Below are 23,121 nucleotides of genomic sequence, written 5' to 3'. Positions count from 1 at the left end.
ATTGTTTGGTAGAGGTGACTGTCGATGATATACCTATATGATTGTCTGGTAGAGATGACTGTCGATGATATACCTATATGATTGTTTGGTAGAGATGACTGTCGATGATATACCTATATGATTGTTTGGTAGAGGTGACTGTCGATGATATACCTATATGATTGTTTGGTAGGGGTGACTGTCGATGATATACCTATATGAGTGTTTGGTAGAGGTGACTGTCGATGATATACTTATATGATTGTTTGGTAGAGGTGACTGTCGATGATATACCTATATGATTGGTTTGGTAGAGGTGACTGTCGATGATATACCTATATGATTGTTTGGTAGAGGCGACTGTCGATGATATACCTATATGATTGTTTGGTAGAGGCGACTGTCGATGATACCTATATGATTGTTTGGTAGAGGTGACTGTCGATGATATACCTATATGATTGTTTGGTAGAGGTGACTGTCGATGATATACCTATATGATTGTTTGGTAGAGGTGACTGTCGATGATATACCTATATGATGGTTTGGTAGAGGTGACTGTCGATGATATACCTATATGATTGGTTTGGTAGAGATGACTGTCGATGATATACCTATATGATTGGTCTGGTTGAGGTGACTGTCGATGATATACCTATATGATTGTTTGGTAGAGGTGATTGTCGATGATATACCTATATCATTGTTTGGTAGAGGTGACTGTCGATGATATACCTATATGATTGTTTGGTAGAGGTGACTGTCGATGATATACCTATATGATTGTTTGGTAGGGGTGACTGTCGATGATATACCTATATGATTGTTTGGTAGAGGTGTCTGTCGATGATATACCTATATGATTGTCTGGTAGAGGCGACTTTCGATGATATACCTATATGATTGGTCTGGTAGAGGTGACTGTCGATGATATACCTATATGATTGTTTGGTAGAGGTGACTGTCGATGATATACCTATATGATTGTTTGGTAGAGGTGACTGTCGATGATATACTTATATGATGGTTTGGTAGAGGTGACTGTCGATGATATACCTATATGATTGTTTGGTAGAGGTGACTGTCGATGATATATGTTGATGATTGGCTTGGTAGAGGTGGGTGTCGATAATATGCGTGCATGCTTTTTTTACAGGGCTGACTGTTGCTAACTTTGGAACTAGGTGTGGAGTCCGTGACAAAGTCTTTACAACTAACAAGCAAAACGATGACTGCAGTCACCCAATGAAGCTCAGTAAAATGACATTAATAAATGTGGATGATGAGAGCAGAGTTTACTTCCACCTCCCAAATCTTGGGTAAGCTTGTATGTTATGGCATAACACATTTAATTCAACAAACCTTGAACAATATTTTTTACGTCTCCAAAGTGTTCGACTCTGTGTAGGCGATCTGTCCCTGATATTAGTTAGTTATACATTCTTATCGGCCCATCAACACATAATTTATGAACAATTCAGGGAGAAGACTAAACGATATGAATATATATATAAGAACACTGACGATTATTTAAAATGAAAAGTTGCTATGCTTACAGAAATCTTGTGATATAGGTCAACAACTTTCAGATGGTACAACGTTTTGTTATATAACAAACCCGGAAAGAACCTTTAGACTTGTCGTACTGCTGTAAAAGCTATCTGTTGTAAGTTGTAGATCAATGTAATCTAATAAAAAGTATATTTCTGTATTTTCCCCTGAAACATGGAGACAATTAAATATCATGGTTAGTGGTGATTATATATTTGAATGAAAAAAATTCATATCAGTCTAACATTGTCTGGATATTGAATCTGTGAACCATTACTATTGAGACCGATATCAGTTATTTATTTCAGTAATTAATTTCAAACTAACTTGTTGGTGCCTCCTTACAACCATACAGTCACGTATATTTAGTTTTCTTAGAATATTGGGGCTCAACATCTTGATGCGCTACCGATATTTATCGCAGTTTCTGTCAGTTCTTCCTTCATTTAATCCGTCCGTCGGCACTTTCGTCTCTGAAAATTATCTAAACATCCCGATCAAATCGTGATATAAACACGGTGATTCGTCATATTGTGCAAATCTAAAAAAAAAAACCGCGGGTACAGCATTTCAGTTTTCGCCGATTTTCTAGGATTACAAAAGACAAACTATTCTGAAATTCCAAACTATGGTGGTATTCAATATGCTGATGAATTCAAAGTGTTCTAGGGCCAAGGTCGATATACTTGAAATTTAACTTGGTGGATATTAGCAAAAAACATATAAGGTCCTTACGAAAAGTCTACTTTTCTCAAGGTTTGCGTGATTATCACTTATATTCCTTAATTTAAAATGGACGGAATAGCTTTACTCAAATGTAGAACAAAGAGCTGGCGTACGTTTGCACATCTTCATTGTTGTTGCATCGGCCAGATTCGTATGAGGACGGTGTCAAGTAGTCACCGGCCAAAACACCATGCAAAACAAAGGAAGAGACAGGAGGAAAGGAATATAGCATAATGGTGTTAAATAGGGGCGGCAGCTAATTGTGGTTGTCTATACTTTATTTAAGCATTGAACGGCGCGCTTCATGTTGAATTTGCCTCTGTCCAGTTGGCATTCATATTGACTATGAATGCCAACTGAAAGCCGTTCAATGCTTATATTTACCATCTGCGATTTTTTATTTGTCGTGCGATTTTTTTTTTAAATTTTCAAATTCAAATTTCAGTTAGCAGTTCATAAGGTGGTGAACTCACAACTGAATTGGTAGGGTTATATAGTGGCAGTGCCATACAATGGTAAATATAAATCAAACAACTTGAAAAACAATCGCGATCCTGCAGGTCTGCCACCATTATCGTATCGGAGCAACCAATCTGAAACTGATAGCAGAAGGCGTTATGCCAGTCCAGAGTATCCTACAGGGAGGAATTGCCTGGCATTTTTATAATGTATAGTGGGCGTTGTCGGCGATATAAAACACCCTTATTCTCCCAGAGGAAACAGTCTTCTTCACCCTGTAATTTGTCAAGTTAAAATGTAAATAACTTTTATCGATTTCATGTAAGAGTTACGGTTTAAGGTAAGAGTTACGGTTTAAGGTAAGAGTTACGGTTTCAAGTAAGAGTTACGGTTTCATTTTTTATGTCAATATTGAAACTGTTTTACAGAAAAATAAATCCTTCTGACTGCGTCGATATGGATTGTGATGGTTTGAAGCAGACACTTATTAAAGATTTAGATGGGACATTCACTGGAAGGCCGGGTACTATTATCGGTCGGTCGGCCTTGGCCTGGAATGGGGACAGACGAAGAGGATTAGGAGATTATCGTATACCTAAAGTAATGCTGACTGAATACGATGGTACCCGTATCGAACTCAGGAATCTGTTCACAGGCAAAGGTAGGTAGGGTAGTCATGGTGACTGAAAACGGTACCCGTATTGAACCCAGGCGTCTGTTTACAGGACAAGGATAGGTAGAAAAGTCGTGATGACTGAAAACGGTACCCGTAATGAACCTAGGCGTCTGTTTACAGGAAAAGGATAGGTAGAAAAGTCGTGATGACTGAAAACGGTACCCGTATCGAACCCGGGAGTCCGTACACAAGCAGGGGTAGTTCAGATATTAACGAGGACTGAAAACGGTACCCGTATCGATCCCGGGAGGTAGCAGGAAAGTCATGTTTACTGGGTTACAAACAACATATGGATTCGTCAGAGATATATGTAGGCAATGGTTAGAAACGACAATCCACACACAAACTATACCTTCTAACCTGAAGAAAACGTTTAGATACTGTACTCAACGTTTAGGGTTACGAAGTTCGAATATCCGTATATATTTAAATCTGGAAGTTTCTTTTGCTTGCTTCACCTTCCATTCTATATTTTAAACATTTGTTCATTCAGACTCATTTTACTTTTTCCCGACGTCCTTTCTAGATCTCTGAGTCTTACACTGACGGAAACGCAATATGAAGCAGTTTTTCGGCATTTACTATGTTATTGAATTCTTATTTAAAGGTGATATAATGTTCTATAATTTTCTATAAAAATGGTCAGATACTAAAATGGAATATGTTTGATATTCACCTGCGGATTAAGGTATCAGCAGACAGCAGTCGTGCAGGAATGATACAGTATGGAACGCCTATTATTGTGCTGGGATGGACCACGCGATGCTCATGATAGAAAGTATGGATAAGGATACCGAAACCCGTCGGGTCGGACCTGTAGCCATGCTAGGCAATGGTTATATCGATTTGATAAATGGCCCACAGGATCATGGATGGTGCGCCGGCTACACCTGTCAGAAACGACTATCAACCTTTCCAGTGGTAGTAGCCATAGGTAGGTGATGTTAGATATAGGGAGACCATTTCTCGTCTATCTGGACAACACTTTCCCTCAATTCATTGTTGTTGCCTGAATTTAAAGGTTTTGAAACAGGTTCTGTCTGCTCTCTGATTAACATTCAGCATTACAGATTGGTTCGCCTACTGTGCGTGTTAAAATTGACCGATTGTGTTGTCACGTCAGCGTGTCCAGGGGATATTTAAATGTGATGACACTAAAAGCGTCCGTCTACGATGATATCTTCATGAAACCTAATGTTTGAAGACGCTAAGGGCACTGAATTTTTTTCTTTAGAATAGTGTTTATATTTTTTTTCAGTATGATATACTATTTCTATTCCAACGTGAATAAAAACTTGATGTATGTTGTTTATTTATCACTTTTAATAAAATAAAATATTTACAGGTGTTGAGTATCAGATGTATTTCTCCAGTACAAATCCACAACATCTGCGGTTCTTCCTCCTAAATTCCAACCCTTCTCAGGCCATCATCATCGTCCTGTACTACAAAGTCTCTAATACCCTGTCTGTGTATCACAATGGAGACAAAGTACAACCAAAGAATGCCCACTACGCTGACGGTACGATCAAGTACCATACTCCCTCCACACCACGGCAGTATGTACCCTTGATAGACACTGATCCATCCGGGTCAAACTTCTACGACTGGGATAAACAACAACTATATGTTCTCATCAGGGGAAGTGACCCTGTTGAAATTAAAATGGACAAGCTTATCTTAGTGTCCCTTACATTACCACCCATGACTGTTAACCAGTTCTTTCTAGAGAATCTGATTGGAAATGTGGCCGCGCTTCTGAATATCAACAAGGATAAGATCAAAGTTGTCCGTGTTGTGAGCGAGGCATCAAAGAGGCGAAAGAAAAGAGAGACACAGCCAGACATCATCACATTTGCCATCGGCAACGAACCTGCTGCCTCGATTTCAAGTAAGTTTATTGAAGGTGACCTCACAGTATTAAACTTTTCATATTAATATGTGAAGAGGTGCAGCATGGGATCGTATGATATCGGTATTACTTTACAAATCTTAGCAAAAAAAACCAGATTCTCCCGAGGCAGAAGGCAGGCGAGGAGTTTTGTCAGTTGGTTTTCATATCTTGACAACGACTATATAAATACGGTGTCCACGATAGACTGACATTTCATTTTTACATAACCCTGCTTTTCCATGCTACCACATGCCTGCCATCTAACCCCATTACATCGTAATAAGAACTCTGAAGCAGATAAATGTTTTTCCTAGATACATGTATAATATTCATGTATATATTTACATTGCGCAGTGCATTCAGTGCTTGTTACATCAGCTGTTCTAACATTCGTCTTCCTACAGATAGCACCAACGCCACTAATAATGGAGAAGAAGGCGATTTGAGTCCATCAGAACTGGACACTGTCTATAACACACTTACAAATGATTTGGCCACGGAAGGTGCAACCAGCTTGTTCAACCTCTCAGTTGAAGCTACTGTTGCTGTCAGCTCGCCACTTCCTGAACCTGGGACTGACGACTGGACGGCCCAGAGTAATGATACGGAGCGTACCATGGTGGTGGTCAGCACAGTAAACAGGTTCTGTATTGATTTCACGTTTATAAATTTTACAGTAAACATACATCACTTTCTTAGTCCAGGTTGTAAGTCATCAAATATATAAATGCTATAGCTAACACCCCCTTGTGTCATCTGTTAGTCCCTTGTAAGTTAAACCAATGACTTATTGGTTCCCATCCAGTCTGTCAACTTTATCGCAGGAAATCAATTTCCGTAGATTCATCCATCAATGCCAAACAACACTCTTTATACTATCTTTTGAGATGTTTTGATAGGAGTCTTTTAATATATTTTGCGAACCTTGATAAGTTTTATAAAATGTCATATAAAACAGAACCCAGTGTATGATAGTTTTTATCGTAAAACGTATTTAATCGGGTGTTATAGGCGAGATGCGGAGGGCTTTAATTAAACGGAGACCGCCATTATGTTATTCACAATTCATTATTAGTCAAAACGTCCATATTATGACGTCACAATCGGTTTCTGCCAATGCAGAACGCCCCAGGGTATATTACATTAGGATGTACATATGTAATATATTACAAAAGTACTACACGGGCGAATCCACTACATAACAGGACGATAATTTGAAAAAAAGGTCAGTCGTTAGACTTTTCTTCCCCTTGTTTAATGTAATTTTGCCATTCTAAGGTAGACGATCTTCGGACGTGTTTCATTGATGGACTTATAAATCATAGTTTTGTCGCAGTTCCATGGGAAGGGGCGGTACATTTTTGCGTAATGGTAAATATTTCAAATGTGAATTTCTTTGTAGCATGTCTTTTCTAACTACGCCAGGACCTCTACACGAAGGTGCACGCTTCATTCCACAACCAAGGATACAAATGCTAGATCAAAACGTAAGATCACCTTCGATGAACTTGGTTTTCGTAAATGTTATTTTTATTGTTTCGTTATTATCCTGAGATACATGGTGGTATTAAAAATAATGAAGTCCCAACGGTGATTAAAAGTCGATTTAATTGCCCATTACAAACTATTTTGACTATGAAACATACTATGTATCTTCTTCCTTGCAACGATATCGTTCCGACCGTATTCAAAGATATGATTTCTGCGATATCGAGTTTACTAATGTTTAATCTTATACTCAAGGGAGAGGCAATGGCTGTAGTAGGGTCAGTTATCTCCCCCTGGCGAGTGACTGCTACACTGGAAGGAGGAGACAACCCAAATGCGACATTGATGGGAACTGTTTCTGTTCCTGTGGTTAATGGTATCGCCGACTACACAGACCTGTCTGTATCACATTTCGGCGATAACTTCGCACTGAGGTTCACAGTAACTTATCCACAAAATCTGACTCGTTTTACCCTCGTCACGACAAACTTCACCCTTCCAAGGCGCCCAGTGGTCCCGTTAATCCACGAACAGTCTGATAGAACTGTGTCGGGGCGTCTATCCTCCATCAACGTCAAACTTGTTGATAATGTCACCAAGTTAGACATTAATGACATTGACTGGCGGGTAAGTTCATCACTGGAAAATTTGTTTGATATAAATATATATGTATAATTAATCGGATCTCCCTTGGCAACCATCATTTTAGTTCTTAAACTTTTTAGGCGTATATGTCTTTGTTTGGTGCCCGTTCGAGCCCATTGAATAGGGTCAGACGGGCATATCCTGAATCAATGGCGGTGCTCTTGTTAGAGTCGTACTAAAACATTATTTGTCTTTGTTTATATAACCAAATATGCTGCTTTGTTCGTGTTCATGGATCATATCATTAAAATAGCGTGCTGAAAACTCCAGATCACATGTCACATACTTGTCAACATCTATTCATATCTGCAGGGGCATACCTGGAATGCAACTATAGAACTTGGCTCCATCTCTCCATACAACAATGGTACACTGACTGGATCACAGGAAGTGACATTTGACCCTGCGACAGGAATGGCTGTTTTCAACAATTTGAACTTTACACATCGTGGTTCCTATTTCCTAATTGTTCGTATAAAGTCGGACCCCGCGGAATATGAGGAACAAACGCCAGTATCCTTTCGAGTGATCTCACCAGACCAGGAAAATATCATACCGCAGGTGTCCAAGTTGATGAGAATGAAATTTGACGTAGACTTCAAAACTTGTGGTCGGAGAAAACGTCACGAAATTCACAGCACATATTGAAGACTTCATCTCCCAGATGTTCGATAGGGTGTTGCTTCGTAACTTCGAAATTGGAGAGGGTATGTCGATTTCTTCTTTGTCCGAGTTAAACATTCTCTCCACATATCAAGACAGTCACAATTTTCTTACTAGATATCAAAGATATTCTTTTTTAATCTTTACACCAGCTAGAGGAAGAGAGCATCCAGAGCAACGTGATTCCGATACGTTTGGGTTCTGTTCTCGTACAACAATTTTGACATTTATAAAAGGAATAAATCAACCCCAACCCGTAGGGGTATAATAAACATTCAAAGGAAGTGAGCTTGTCGTATGGAAACCATAATTCTAACTCAAAACTATAACAGAGAGCATGTTTATTTGTATAATTATATTACCATTCAATATTCAAATAAAAGTGATACATAAATAGCTTTTTTACCTTTTACCTGATATCAACAACCACTTAGGATATTTGTAATGACGGCTATGTCCTAATTATGGTAAGACTTATTCTAACCGTGGATCCATTATTGTAATATTAACGTGTCTTACCATAAAGTCGTCTTTAGTATAATATGACCGAATTCAGAGTCCTGCTGGATGTCTCAGACAGAAGGCTTTTGTAAGGTAGCACTGCAAAGTCGAAATTAGTTTCGCACAATCACAATTACGTCAACACAAACATATCACAGCCTCACAAGGTATACTTTAACCACAATCACAATTACGTAAACACAAACATATGACAGCCTCACAAGGTATACTTTAACCACAATCACAATTACGTAAACACAAACATATCACAGCCTCACAAGGTATACTTTAACCACAAGCACAATTACGTAAACACAAACATATCACAGCCTCACAAGGTATACTTTAACCACAATCACAATTACGTAAACACAAACATATCACAGCCTCACAAGGTATACTTTAACCACAATCACAATTACGTAAACACAAACATATCACGGCCTCACAAGGTATACTTTAACCACAATCACAATTACGTAAACACAAACATATCACAGCCTCACAAGGTATACTTTAACCACAATCACAATTACGTAAACACAAACATATCACAGCCTCACAAGGTAAACTTTAACCACAATCACAATTACGTAAACACAAACATATCACAGCCTCACAAGGTAAACTTTAACCACAATCACAATTACGTAAACACAAACATATCACAGCCTCACAAGGTATACTTTAACCACAATCACAATTACGTAAACACAAACATATCACAGCCTCACAAGGTATACTTTAACCACAAGCACAATTACGTAAACACAAACATATCACAGCCTCACAAGGTATACTTTAACCACAATCACAATTACGTAAACACAAACATATCACAGCCTCACAAGGTATACTTTAACCACAATCACAATTACGTAAACACATACATATCACAGCCTCACAAGGTATACTTTAACCACAATCACAATTACGTAAACACAAGCATATCACAGCCTCACAAGGTATACTTTAACCACAATCACAATTACGTAAACACAAACATATCACAGCCTCACAAGGTATACTTTAACCACAATCACAATTACGTAAACACAAACATATCACAGCCTCACAAGGTATACTTTAACCACAATCACAATTACGTAAACACATACATATCACAGCCTCACAAGGTATACTTTAACCACAATCACAATTACGTAAACACAAGCATATCACAGCCTCACAAGGTATACTTTAACCACAATCACAATTACGTAAACACAAACATATCACGGCCTCACAAGGTATACTTTAACCACAATCACAATCACGTGAACACAAACATATCACAGCCTCACAAGGTATACTTTAACCACAATCACAATTACGTAAACACAAACATATCACAGCCTCACAAGGTATACTTTAACCACAATCACAATCACGTAAACACAAACATATCACAGCCTCACAAGGTATACTTTAACCACAATCACAATCACGTAAACACAAACATATCACAGCCTCACAAGGTATACTTTAACCACAATCACAATCACGTAAACACAAACATATCACAGCCTCACAAGGTATACTTTAACCACAATCACAATTACGTAAACACAAACATATCACAGCCTCACAAGGTATACTTTAACCACAATCACAATTACGTAAACACAAACATATCACAGCCTCACAAGGTATACTTTAACCACAATCACAATTACGTAAACACAAACATATCACAGCCTCACAAGGTATACTTTAACCACAATCACAATTACGTAAACACAAACATATCACAGCCTCACAAGGTATACTTTAACCACAAGCACAATTACGTAAACACAAACATATCACAGCCTCACAAGGTATACTTTAACCACAATCACAATTACGTGAACACAAACATATCACAGCCTCACAAGGTATACTTTAACCACAATCACAATAACGTAAACACAAACATATCACAGCCTCACAAGGTATACTTTAACCACAATCACAATTACGTAAACACAAACATATCACAGCCTCACAAGGTATACTTTAACCACAATCATCTCACACAGAGAGTAGGGTGTCCTTTAACACCCCTATCTATTTATAGCTATTCTATTTATAGCTATTTATAGGACGTTTAACGACACCTTACCGTCCGAGGAGTTCTGACACGACAATTGTTACCTAACCCTTTGAAATGTGTTTTTTTTTCTAGGGAGCATCATTGTAACGTTTACAGTGGAAGGAGGTGTTGCTGATGTCAACAACACTATTTACTCCGTCTGTTCATCCATTGACGATGGTGATAACTTCAACTACGGAGGAACTAACCTTGTTTTCTCCGGCTACCTCGATGTGAATGGAGTGTCATTTTATGGTAGCTCGTGTGGTACCAAGGTGAGTCAATGTCGGTACAACTGATGACTTGTTCCGTTTGATTAAACATATATATTGTTTTTGTGGCCAACAACGGAAGTAATGTATGGACATGAAACAATAAAGATAGTCAAAACGAAAAGTATATCACGGACTAAACTAAAGGGTAATTAAGTATTTTGACCGTTTTTGATTTTGTCTTCGGTACTAGTATGTGGAATTTAATAATATGATCTGGAGCATTATCGGGGGAAATTATCATTTTTAAGGTCCTTCTGAAGAGGGAATATGATATAATTTGTCCCGGATCACTTTTGCGTGAGGAAGACGCAATTCTTTATCAACGAACGGCATATGTAACACACCTTCTAAATATTGTTTTTTTATGATTTTGTTTTCAAAATCTTTCAAGTATTCAAGCAAGCGAATCTGGATCTCGGATTTTCTTGTGTTTCATATAGGGTTACACGAAAGCTTTTGCCGTTTATGTTTTTCGTTTGTTTTGCATTGTTCGTATTTAGGCCACTATTATTGGCCCGGAATGACATTCTCTGACTCTATTGAAAAAATGTTAATTAAAAGTATGATAATTGTACTTTATTCTTGAACTTATTGGAATTAAATGATGAAACATGATAAAAAATTTAACAAGATGTTGATATCAATGACAGAAGGAATACAGTCAAACTGAGATAGCTCCAAGGAAATCATTTGTTTATTGTCAGAAACCAGACGAGGAAAATGAGCAAACGAAGTTGATCATCTACATCATCATCGCTTGTGTCGTGGCTGGATTGTGTCTTATTGCTGCTATCGTCTTCTTCTGTCTCTGGAAATTCAAGATCCATCCCAAGACACAAACAGGAGGTATGTTATCAACTAATACAACAAATATCGACAGGCTAACAAAACCATACAACAAATATCGACAGGCTAACAAAACCATACAACAAATATCGACATGCTAACAAAATCATACAACAAATATCGACAGGCTAACAAAACCATACAACAAATATCGACAGGCTAACAAAACCATACAACAAATATCGACAGGCTAACAAAACCATACAACAAATATCGACATGCTAACAAAACCATACAACAAATATCGACAGGCTAACAAAATCATACAACAAATATCGACAGGCTAACAAAATCATACAACAAATATCGACATGCTAATAAAACCATACAACAAATATCGAGAGGCTAACAAAATCATACAACAAATATCGACAGGCTAACAAAATCATACAACAAATACCGTCAGATTAACAAAACCATACAACAAATATCGAGAGGCTAACAAAATTATACAACAAATATCGACATGCTAACAAAACCATACAACAAATATCGACAGGCTAACAAAACCAAACAACAAATATCGACATGCTAACAAAATCATTCAACAAATATCGACATGCTAACAAAACCATACAACAAATATCGACAGGCTAACAAAACCATAAAACAAATATCGACATGCTAACAAAACCATACAACAAATATCGACAGGCTAACAAAACCATACAACAAATATCGATAGGCTAACAAAACCATACAACAAATATCGATAGGCTAACAAAACCATACAACAAATATCGACAGGCTAACAAAACCAAACAACAAATATCGACATGCTAACAAAACCATACAACAAATATCGACAGACTAACAAAACCATACAACAAATATCGACATGCTAACAAAATCATTCAACAAATATCGACATGCTAACAAAACCATACAACAAATATCGACAGGCTAACAAAACCATACAACAAATATCGACATGCTAACAAAACCATACAACAAATATCGACAGGCTAACAAAACCAAAGAACAAATATCGCCAGGCTAACAAAACCATACAACAAATCTCGACAGGCTAACAAAACCATACAACAAATATCGACAGGCTAACAAAATCATACAACAAATATCGACATGCTAACAAAACCATACAACAAATATCGACAGGCTAACAAAACCATACAACAAATATCGACAGGCTAACAAAACCATACAACAAATATCGACATGCTAACAAAACCATACAACAAATATCGACAGGCTAACAAAACCATACAACAAATATCGACAGGCTAACAAAACCATACAACAAATATCGACATGCTAACAAAACCATACAACAAATATCGACATGCTAACAAAACCATACAACAAATATCGACAGGCTAACAAAACCATACAACAAATATCGACAGGCTAACAAAACCATACAACAAATATCGACATGCTAACAAAACCATACAACAAATATCGACATGCTAACAAAACCATACAACAAATATCGACATGCTAACAAAACCATACAACAAATATCGACAGGCTAACAAAATCATACAACAAATATCGACATGCTAACAAACCATACAACAAATATCGACATGCTAACAAAACCATACAACAAATATCGACATGCTAACAAAACCATACAACAAATATCGACATGCTAACAAAACCATACAACAAATATCGACATGCTAACAAAACCATACAACAAATATCGACAGGCTAACAAAACCATACAACAAATATCGACATGCTAACAAAACCATACAACAAATATCGACATGCTAACAAAACCATACAACAAATATCGACATGCTAACAAAACCATACAACAAATATCGACAGGCTAACAAAACCATACAACAAATATCGACATGCTAACAAAACCATACAACAAATATCGACAGGCTAACAAAACCATACAACAAATATCGACATGCTAACAAAACCATACAACAAATATCGACATGCTAACAAAACCATACAACAAATATCGACAGGCTAACAAAACCATACAACAAATATCGACATGCTAACAAAACCATACAACAAATATCGACATGCTAACAAAACCATACAACAAATATCGACATGCTAACAAAACCATACAACAAATATCGACATGCTAACAAAACCATACAACAAATATCGACATGCTAACAAAACCATACAACAAATATCGACATGCTAACAAAACCATACAACAAATATCGACAGGCTAACAAAACCATACAACAAATATCGATATGCTAACAAAATCATACAACAAATATCGACAGGCTAACAAAACCATAAAACAAATATCGCCAGGCTAACAAAACCATACAACAAATATCGATATGCTAACAAAACCATACAACAAATATCGATATGCTAACAAAACCACACAACAAATATCGACAGGCTAACAAAATCATTCAACAAATATCGACAGGCTAACAAAATCATACAACAAATATCGACAGGCTAACAAAACCATAAAACAAATATCGCCAGGCTAACAAAACCATACAACAAATATCGACATGCTAACAAAACCATACAACAAATATCGACAGGCTAACAAAACCAAAGAACAAATATCGCCAGGCTAACAAAATCATACAACAAATATCGATATGCTAACAAAATCATACAACAAATATCGACATGCTAATTAAACCATACAACAAATATCGACATGCTAATAAAACCATACAACAAATATCGACAGGCTAACAAAATCATACAACAAATATCGACAGGCTAACAAAATCATACAACAAATACCGTCAGATTAACAAAACCATACAACAAATATCGACATGCTAACAAAACCATACAACAAATATCGACAGGCTAACAAAACCATACAACAAATATCGACAGGCTAACAAAACCATACAACAAATATCGACATGCTAACAAAACCATACAACAAATATCGACATGCTAACAAAACCATACAACAAATATCGACAGGCTAACAAAATCATACAACAAATATCGACATGCTAACAAAACCATACAACAAATATCGACATGCTAACAAAATCATACAACAAATATCGACAGGCTAACAAAATCATACAACAAATATCGACAGGCTAACAAAACCAAAGAACAAATATCGCCAGGCTAACAAAACCATACAACAAATCTCGACAGGCTAACAAAACCATACAACAAATATCGACAGGCTAACAAAATCATACAACAAATATCGATATGCTAACAAAATCATACAACAAATATCGACATGCTAACAAAATCATACAACAAATATCGACATGCTAACAAAACCATACAACAAATATCGACATGCTAACAAAATCATACAACAAATATCGACAGGCTAACAAAATCATACAACAAATATCGACAGGCTAACAAAACCATACAACAAATATCGACATGCTAACAAAACCATACAACAAATATCGACAGGCTAACAAACCATACAACAAATATCGACAGGCTAACAAAATCCATACAACAAATATCGACATGCTAACAAAATCATACAACAAATATCGACATGCTAACAAAATCATACAACAAATATCGACATGCTAACAAAATCCTACAACAAATATCGACATGCTAACAAAAACCATACAACAAATATCGACATGCTAACAAAATCCATACAACAAATATCGACATGCTAACAAACCATACAACAAATATCCACATGCTAACAAAACCATACAACAAATATCGACAGGCTAACAAAACCATACAACAAATATCGACATGCTAACAAAACCATACAACAAATATCGACATGCTAACAAAACCATACAACAAATATCGACATGCTAACAAAACCATACAACAAATATCGACATGCTAACAAAACCATACAACAAATATCGACATGCTAACAAAACCATACAACAAATATCGACAGGCTAACAAAACCATACAACAAATATCGACATGCTAACAAAACCATACAACAAATATCGACAGGCTAACAAAACCATACAACAAATATCGACATGCTAACAAAACCATACAACAAATATCGACATGCTAACAAAACCATACAACAAATATCGACAGGCTAACAAAACCATACAACAAATATCGACATGCTAACAAAACCATACAACAAATATCGACATGCTAACAAAACCATACAACAAATATCGACATGCTAACAAAACCATACAACAAATATCGACATGCTAACAAAACCATACAACAAATATCGACATGCTAACAAACCATACAACAAATATCGACATGCTAACAAAACCATACAACAAATATCGACAGGCTAACAAAACCATACAACAAATATCGACATGCTAACAAAATCATACAACAAATATCGACAGGCTAACAAAACCATAAAACAAATATCGCCAGGCTAACAAAACCATACAACAAATATCGATATGCTAACAAAACCATACAACAAATATCGATATGCTAACAAAACCACACAACAAATATCGACAGGCTAACAAAATCATTCAACAAATATCGACAGGCTAACAAAATCATACAACAAATATCGACAGGCTAACAAAACCATAAAACAAATATCGCCAGGCTAACAAAACCATACAACAAATATCGACATGCTAACAAAACCATACAACAAATATCGACAGGCTAACAAAACCATACAACAAATATCGACATGCTAACAAAACCATACAACAAATATCGACAGGCTAACAAAACCAAAGAACAAATATCGCCAGGCTAACAAAATCATACAACAAATATCGATATGCTAACAAAATCATACAACAAATATCGACATGCTAATTAAACCATACAACAAATATCGACATGCTAATAAAACCATACAACAAATATCGAGAGGCTAACAAAATCATACAACAAATATCGACAGGCTAACAAAATCATACAACAAATACCGTCAGATTAACAAAACCATACAACAAATATCGACATGCTAACAAAACCATACAACAAATATCGACAGGCTAACAAAACCATACAACAAATATCGACATGCTAACAAAACCATACAACAAATATCGACATGCTAACAAAACCATACAACAAATATCGACATGCTAACAAAACCATACAACAAATATCGACAGGCTAACAAAATCATACAACAAATATCGACATGCTAACAAAACCATACAACAAATATCGACATGCTAACAAAATCATACAACAAATATCGACAGGCTAACAAAATCATACAACAAATATCGACAGGCTAACAAAACCAAAGAACAAATATCGCCAGGCTAACAAAACCATACAACAAATCTCGACAGGCTAACAAAACCATACAACAAATATCGACAGGCTAACAAAATCATACAACAAATATCGATATGCTAACAAAATCATACAACAAATATCGACATGCTAATTAAACCATACAACAAATATCGACATGCTAATAAAACCATACAACAAATATCGAGAGGCAGGCTAACAAAATCATACAACAAATATCGACAGGCTAACAAAATCATACAACAAATACCGTCAGATTAACAAAACCATACAACAAATATCGACATGCTAACAAAACCATACAACAAATATCGACAGGCTAACAAAACCATACAACAAATATCGACATGCTAACAAAACCATACAACAAATATCGACATGCTAACAAAACCATACAACAAATATCGACATGCTAACAAAACCATACAACAAATATCGACAGGCTAACAAAATCATACAACAAATATCGACATGCTAACAAAACCATACAACAAATATCGACATGCTAACAAAATCATACAACAAATATCGACATGCTAACAAAACCATACCACAAATATCGAAAAGCTAACAAAATCATACAACAAATATCGACAGGCTAACAAAACCATACAACAAATATCGACATGCTAACAAAACCATACAACAAATATCGACATGCTAACAAAACCATACAACAAATATCGACATGCTAACAAAACCATACAACAAATATCCACATGCTAACAAAACCATACAACAAATATCGACAGGCTAACAAAACCATACAACAAATATCGACATGCTAACAAAACCATACAACAAATATCGACATGCTAACAAAACCATACAACAAATATCGACATGCTAACAAAACCATACAACAAATATCGACAGGCTAACAAAACCATACAACAAATATCCACATGCTAACAAAACCATACAACAAATATCGACAGGCTAACAAAACCATACAACAAATATCGACATGCTAACAAAACCATACAACAAATATCGACATGCTAACAAAACCATACAACAAATATCGACAGGCTAACAAAACCATACAACAAATATCGACATGCTAACAAAACCATACAACAAATATCGACATGCTAACAAAACCATACAACAAATATCGACATGCTAACAAAACCATACAACAAATATCGACATGCTAACAAAACCATACAACAAATATCGACATGCTAAGAAAACCATACAACAAATATCGACAGGCTAACAAAACCATACAACAAATATCGATATGCTAACAAAATCATACAACAAATATCGACAGGCTAACAAAACCATAAAACAAATATCGCCAGGCTAACAAAACCATACAACAAATATCGATATGCTAACAAAACCATACAACAAATATCGATATGCTAACAAAACCACACAACAAATATCGACAGGCTAACAAAATCATTCAACAAATATCGACAGGCTAACAAAATCATACAACAAATATCGACAGGCTAACAAAACCATAAAACAAATATCGCCAGGCTAACAAAACCATACAACAAATATCGACATGCTAACAAAACCATACAACAAATATCGACAGGCTAACAAAACCATACAACACATATCGACAGGCTAACAAAACCATTCAACAAATATCGACAGGCTAACAAAACCATACAACAAATATCGACAGGCTAACAAAACCATACAACAAATATCGACAGGCTAACAAAACCATACAACAAATATCGACATGCTAACAATAACAACATGAAATGAAACCATTTGTTGTTACTGTTGTACTTCCTGTAGACTCATCAGGTCATTTAAGGACGGCAAATTAACGAGAACACTGATGTAAGATATAAAGTGCAATTACACCGAAATACGTACGATTATATTTGTTCTCTTCTGTCTTTTATGACCCTAGATCTGGCCTGTACGCTTTTAATAAATCGTTTATCGAGATAATTCCTCCCTTCACCTGAGCTGTATTAAGAGCGTCAAACCCGATAAAAAACATTGATCGTCTATTCGCGAAAAGCGATACAATTCGTCTATAGTTAATGGGGGGACGCTGGTTAAAGCTTTACCATAAGATATTACGTTTGCACCACTTTAACATCAGATGTTACGTTTGTATGACATTACCATAAGATGTTACGTTTGTATGACTTTACCATAAGGTGTTACGTTTGTATGACTTTACCATATGATGTTACGTTTGTATGACTTTACCATAAGATGTTACGTTTGTATGACATTACCATAAGATGTTACGTTTGTATGACTTTACCATAAGGTGTTACGTTTGTATGACTTTACCATATGATGTTACGTTTGTATGACTTTACCATAAGATGTTACGTTTGTATGACTTTACATAAGATGTTACGTTTGTATGACTTTACCATAATATGTTACGTTTGTATGACTTTACCATAACATGTTACGTTTGTATGATTTTACATAAGATGTTACGTTTACATGACTTTACCATAAGATGTTACGTTTGTATGACTTTACCATAAGATGTTACGTTTGTATGACTTTACCATAAGATGTTACGTTTGTATGACTTTACCATAATATGTTACGTTTGTATGACTTTACCATAAGATGTTACGTTTGTATGACTTTACCATAAGATGTTACGTTTGTATGACTTTACCATAATATGTTACGTTTGTATGACTTTACCATAAGATGTTACGTTTGTATGACTTACCATAAGATGTTACGTTTGTATGACTTTACCATAAGATGTTACGTTTGTATGACTTTACATAAGATGTTACGTTTATATGACTTTACATAAGATGTAACGTTTGTATGACTTTACCATAATATGTTACGTTTGTATGACTTTACCATAATATGTTACGTGTGTATGACTTTACCATAATATGTTACGTTTGTATGACTTTACCATAATATGTTACGTGTGTATGACTTTACCATAAGATGTTACGTTGGTATGACTTTACCATAAGATGTTACGTTTGTATGACTTTACATAAGATGTTACGTTTGTATGACTTTACAATAAGATGTTACGTTTGTATGACTTTACCATAAGATGTTACGTTTGTATGACTTTACCATAAGATGTTACGTTTGTATGACTTTACCATAAGATGTTACGTTTGTAAGACTTTACCATAATATGTTACGTTTGTATGACTTTACATAAGATGTTACGTTTGTATGACTTTACATAAGATGTTACGTTTGTATGACTTTAACATTGTATTTCAATATGTCATCATTATAAGTGATGTTATTTGTGGATTCTACTTACAGACGTCCAGAATCAAAAGTACAAGCAGGATATTGACGATATCCTGTTCCGTGAGAAGTCCTTTATGAACGTCTCTGCTCCTGTGTCCACGATGATGGCAAGACCTCCCCGCTACAGCACAAGGGAAAACACAACCGCTACTCTGTCATCGGTCAGCTCGGAAACCCCCAGAGGGACAAACATTTGATGAAAAATAATTACCAGCCTGTCAGCGGCCAACCCGAACACATTTGGAGGGGCAGACATTTGAGGAACGGACAAACAGCAATGTTACACCAATATATGACCTATAACTAGTAACGAAATACATGTATGGGGTCGTCTTTTTACATTAATCAATTTTACCTGGAATTATACCAGTAACTGAATATTCGGAATTTTTTTTTTCGTAAACTTTCAGTTATTAGAGTTTAAGAAATATTTTGGTTCTATCCATCTTAATTTGAGCAGATGAAATTTTCATTCAAACACAATCATTAAGATTTCGGATTTTTTTTTTTATTAGGTCATAATAGACAAAGTAGAGTAATAACATTGTTTGTAGCTATTTATTAAGAAGTAAACATAACTATAATATACAGATACCGGTACAATCTCAAGCAAGTAACAACATGTATTACTGACAATTTTTGCATTTTTTTTATTCAGAGTGAGATATAAACATATCCCGACACTGGTATAACATAAACGCATCTGTTAAAGCATGACTTTATTTTTATTTTAATCAAATGAAGTCCTAGTATTAGCATTTTATACAGCGTTACATCCAAAAAGACAACGTCTATTCATCAAACAAATGGCGTGTTAGTTCATGTTTGACCTTATTTGATGAAAACATATTTCGCATTGCTAAACGTCAATGCGGTTCAACTAAAGATATTATCTGTAAATTGCTGATCATGCATATTTAGGCGGGACACAACTGGTCAATAATCTGTAGTGACCAGGTATGTCACTCACATTTCCATATCTGTGATATTATATATATCTATATATCGTGTCGTCACCATGGAGACACGATGAATACCCAAGATTAGTTTTGTTATTAATTATATGTGTTTATACTATTATTATACTATATTCGTTTGAATTTGGTGTTTTTTACTGACTGTTCATAGATCATGTTATACTAACGGAAACTGAAACTTCTTACTAAAATTGTGATTTATCGTTGTTAACGCCATGGCTCCTATTCATATTTTTAAAGGAAGTCATATGACATAATTCGTATAAATGTTGACAATTTGCCTGTTTCAGTCTTTAACTGTAGTTTTTCGACTATCTACATTGACATTTGTGGTCTTTAACTGTAGTTTTTCGACTATCTACATTGACATTTGTAGTCGTTAACTGTAGTTTTTCGACTATCTACATTGACATTTGTAGTCTTTAACTAGTTTTTCGACTATCTACATTGACATTTGTAGTCTTTAACTAGTTTTTCGACTATCTACATTGACATTTGTAGTCGTTAACTGTAGTTTTTCGACTATCTACATTGACATTTGTAGGCTGTAACTGTAGTTTTTCGACTATCTACATTGACATTTGTAGTCTTTAACTGTAGTTTTTCGACTATCTACATTGACATTTGTAGTCGTTAACTGTAGTTTTTCGACTATCTACATTGACATTTGTAGTCTTTATCTGTAGTTTTTCGACTATCTACATTGACATTTGTAGTCGTTAACTGTAGTTTTTCGACTATCTACATTGACATTTGTAGTCGTTAACTGTAGTTTTTCGACTATCTACATTGACATTTGTAGTCTTTAACTAGTTTTTCGACTATCTACATTGACATTTGTAGTCTTTAACTAGTTTTTCGACTATCTACATTGACATTTGTAGTCGTTAACTGTAGTTTTTCGACTATCTACATTGACATTTGTAGGCTGTAACTGTAGTTTTTCGACTATCTACATTGACATTTGTAGTCTTTATCTGTAGTTTTTCGACTATCTACATTGACATTTGTAGTCTTTAACTAGTTTTTCGACTATCTACATTGACATTTGTAGTCTTTAACTAGTTTTTCGACTATCTACATTGACATTTGTAGTCTTTATCTGTAGTTTTTCGACTATCTACATTGACATTTGTAGTCGTTAACTGTAGTTTTTCGACTATCTACATTGACATTTGTAGTCTTTAACTAGTTTTTCGACTATCTACATTGACATTTGTAGTCTTTAATTGTAGTTTTTCGACTATCTACATTGATATTTGTAGTCTTTAACTGTAGTTTTTCGACTATCTACATTGACATTTGTAGTCTCTAACTGTAGTTTTTCGACTATCTACATTGACATTTGTAGTCTTTAACTGTAGTTTTTTGACTATCTACATTGACATTTGTAGTCTCTAACTGTAGTTTTTCGACTATCTACATTGACATTTGTAGTCTTTAACTAGTTTTTCGACTATCTACATTGACATTTGTAGTCTCTAACTAGTTTTTCGACTATCTACATTGACATTTGTAGTCTTTAACTAGTTTTTCGACTATCTACATTGACATTTGTAGTCTTTAACTAGTTTTTCGACTATCTACATTGACATTTGTAGTCTTTAACTGTAGTTTTTCGACTATCTACATTGACATTTGTAGTCGTTAACTGTAGTTTTTCGACTATCTACATTGACATTTGTAGTCGTTAACTGTAGTTTTTCGACTATCTACATTGACATTTGTAGTCGTTAACTGTAGTTTTTCGACTATCTACATTGACATTTGTAGTCGTTAACTGTAGTTTTTCGACTATCTACATTGACATTTGTAGTCGTTAACTGTAGTTTTTCGATTATCTACATTGACATTTGTAGGCTGATTTGTCTGAACATCATTTCTAAATACTTGTCGTGAACAATTTTAGTAAGAAGTTTCAGTTTCCGTTAGTATAACAATTC

General features: G+C 35.4%; 1 protein-coding gene across 1 annotated transcript; it reads left to right on the top strand.

The window, feature by feature from the left end:
• Positions 1 to 1,154: 1,154 nt before the first annotated feature.
• LOC117341400 (fibrocystin-L-like) lies at positions 1,155 to 22,509 on the top strand. The gene is made up of 11 exons (XM_033903250.1): positions 1,155 to 1,298; positions 3,144 to 3,376; positions 4,080 to 4,325; positions 4,737 to 5,282; positions 5,690 to 5,927; positions 6,688 to 6,772; positions 7,029 to 7,400; positions 7,731 to 8,125; positions 10,750 to 10,931; positions 11,636 to 11,777; positions 20,214 to 22,509. Exons 1-8 carry the CDS (start codon positions 1,225 to 1,227, stop codon positions 8,064 to 8,066), a joined length of 2,130 nt encoding a protein of 709 aa, XP_033759141.1. The 5' UTR covers positions 1,155 to 1,224; the 3' UTR covers positions 8,067 to 8,125; positions 10,750 to 10,931; positions 11,636 to 11,777; positions 20,214 to 22,509.
• Positions 22,510 to 23,121: the final 612 nt, after the last annotated feature.

The sequence above is a fragment of the Pecten maximus genome, chromosome 13 (genome assembly GCF_902652985.1).
Source record: "Pecten maximus chromosome 13, xPecMax1.1, whole genome shotgun sequence".
Lineage (NCBI taxonomy): Eukaryota > Metazoa > Mollusca > Bivalvia > Pectinida > Pectinidae > Pecten > Pecten maximus.
Note: the sequence above shows the minus strand (reverse complement) of the source record. Positions and strands in the feature narration are given on the sequence as shown.

Excerpts from the sequence above, each read along its gene's own strand:
- LOC117341400 (XM_033903250.1), top strand. The coding sequence starts at position 1,225 with ATGAAGCTCAGTAAAATGACATTAATAAATGTGGATGATGAGAGCAGA. Across the intron at positions 5,928-6,687 it reads GTGGTCAGCACAGTAAACAG|CATGTCTTTTCTAACTACGC; the intron begins GTTCTGTATTGA and ends ATTTCTTTGTAG. Across the intron at positions 6,773-7,028 it reads TACAAATGCTAGATCAAAAC|GGAGAGGCAATGGCTGTAGT; the intron begins GTAAGATCACCT and ends CTTATACTCAAG.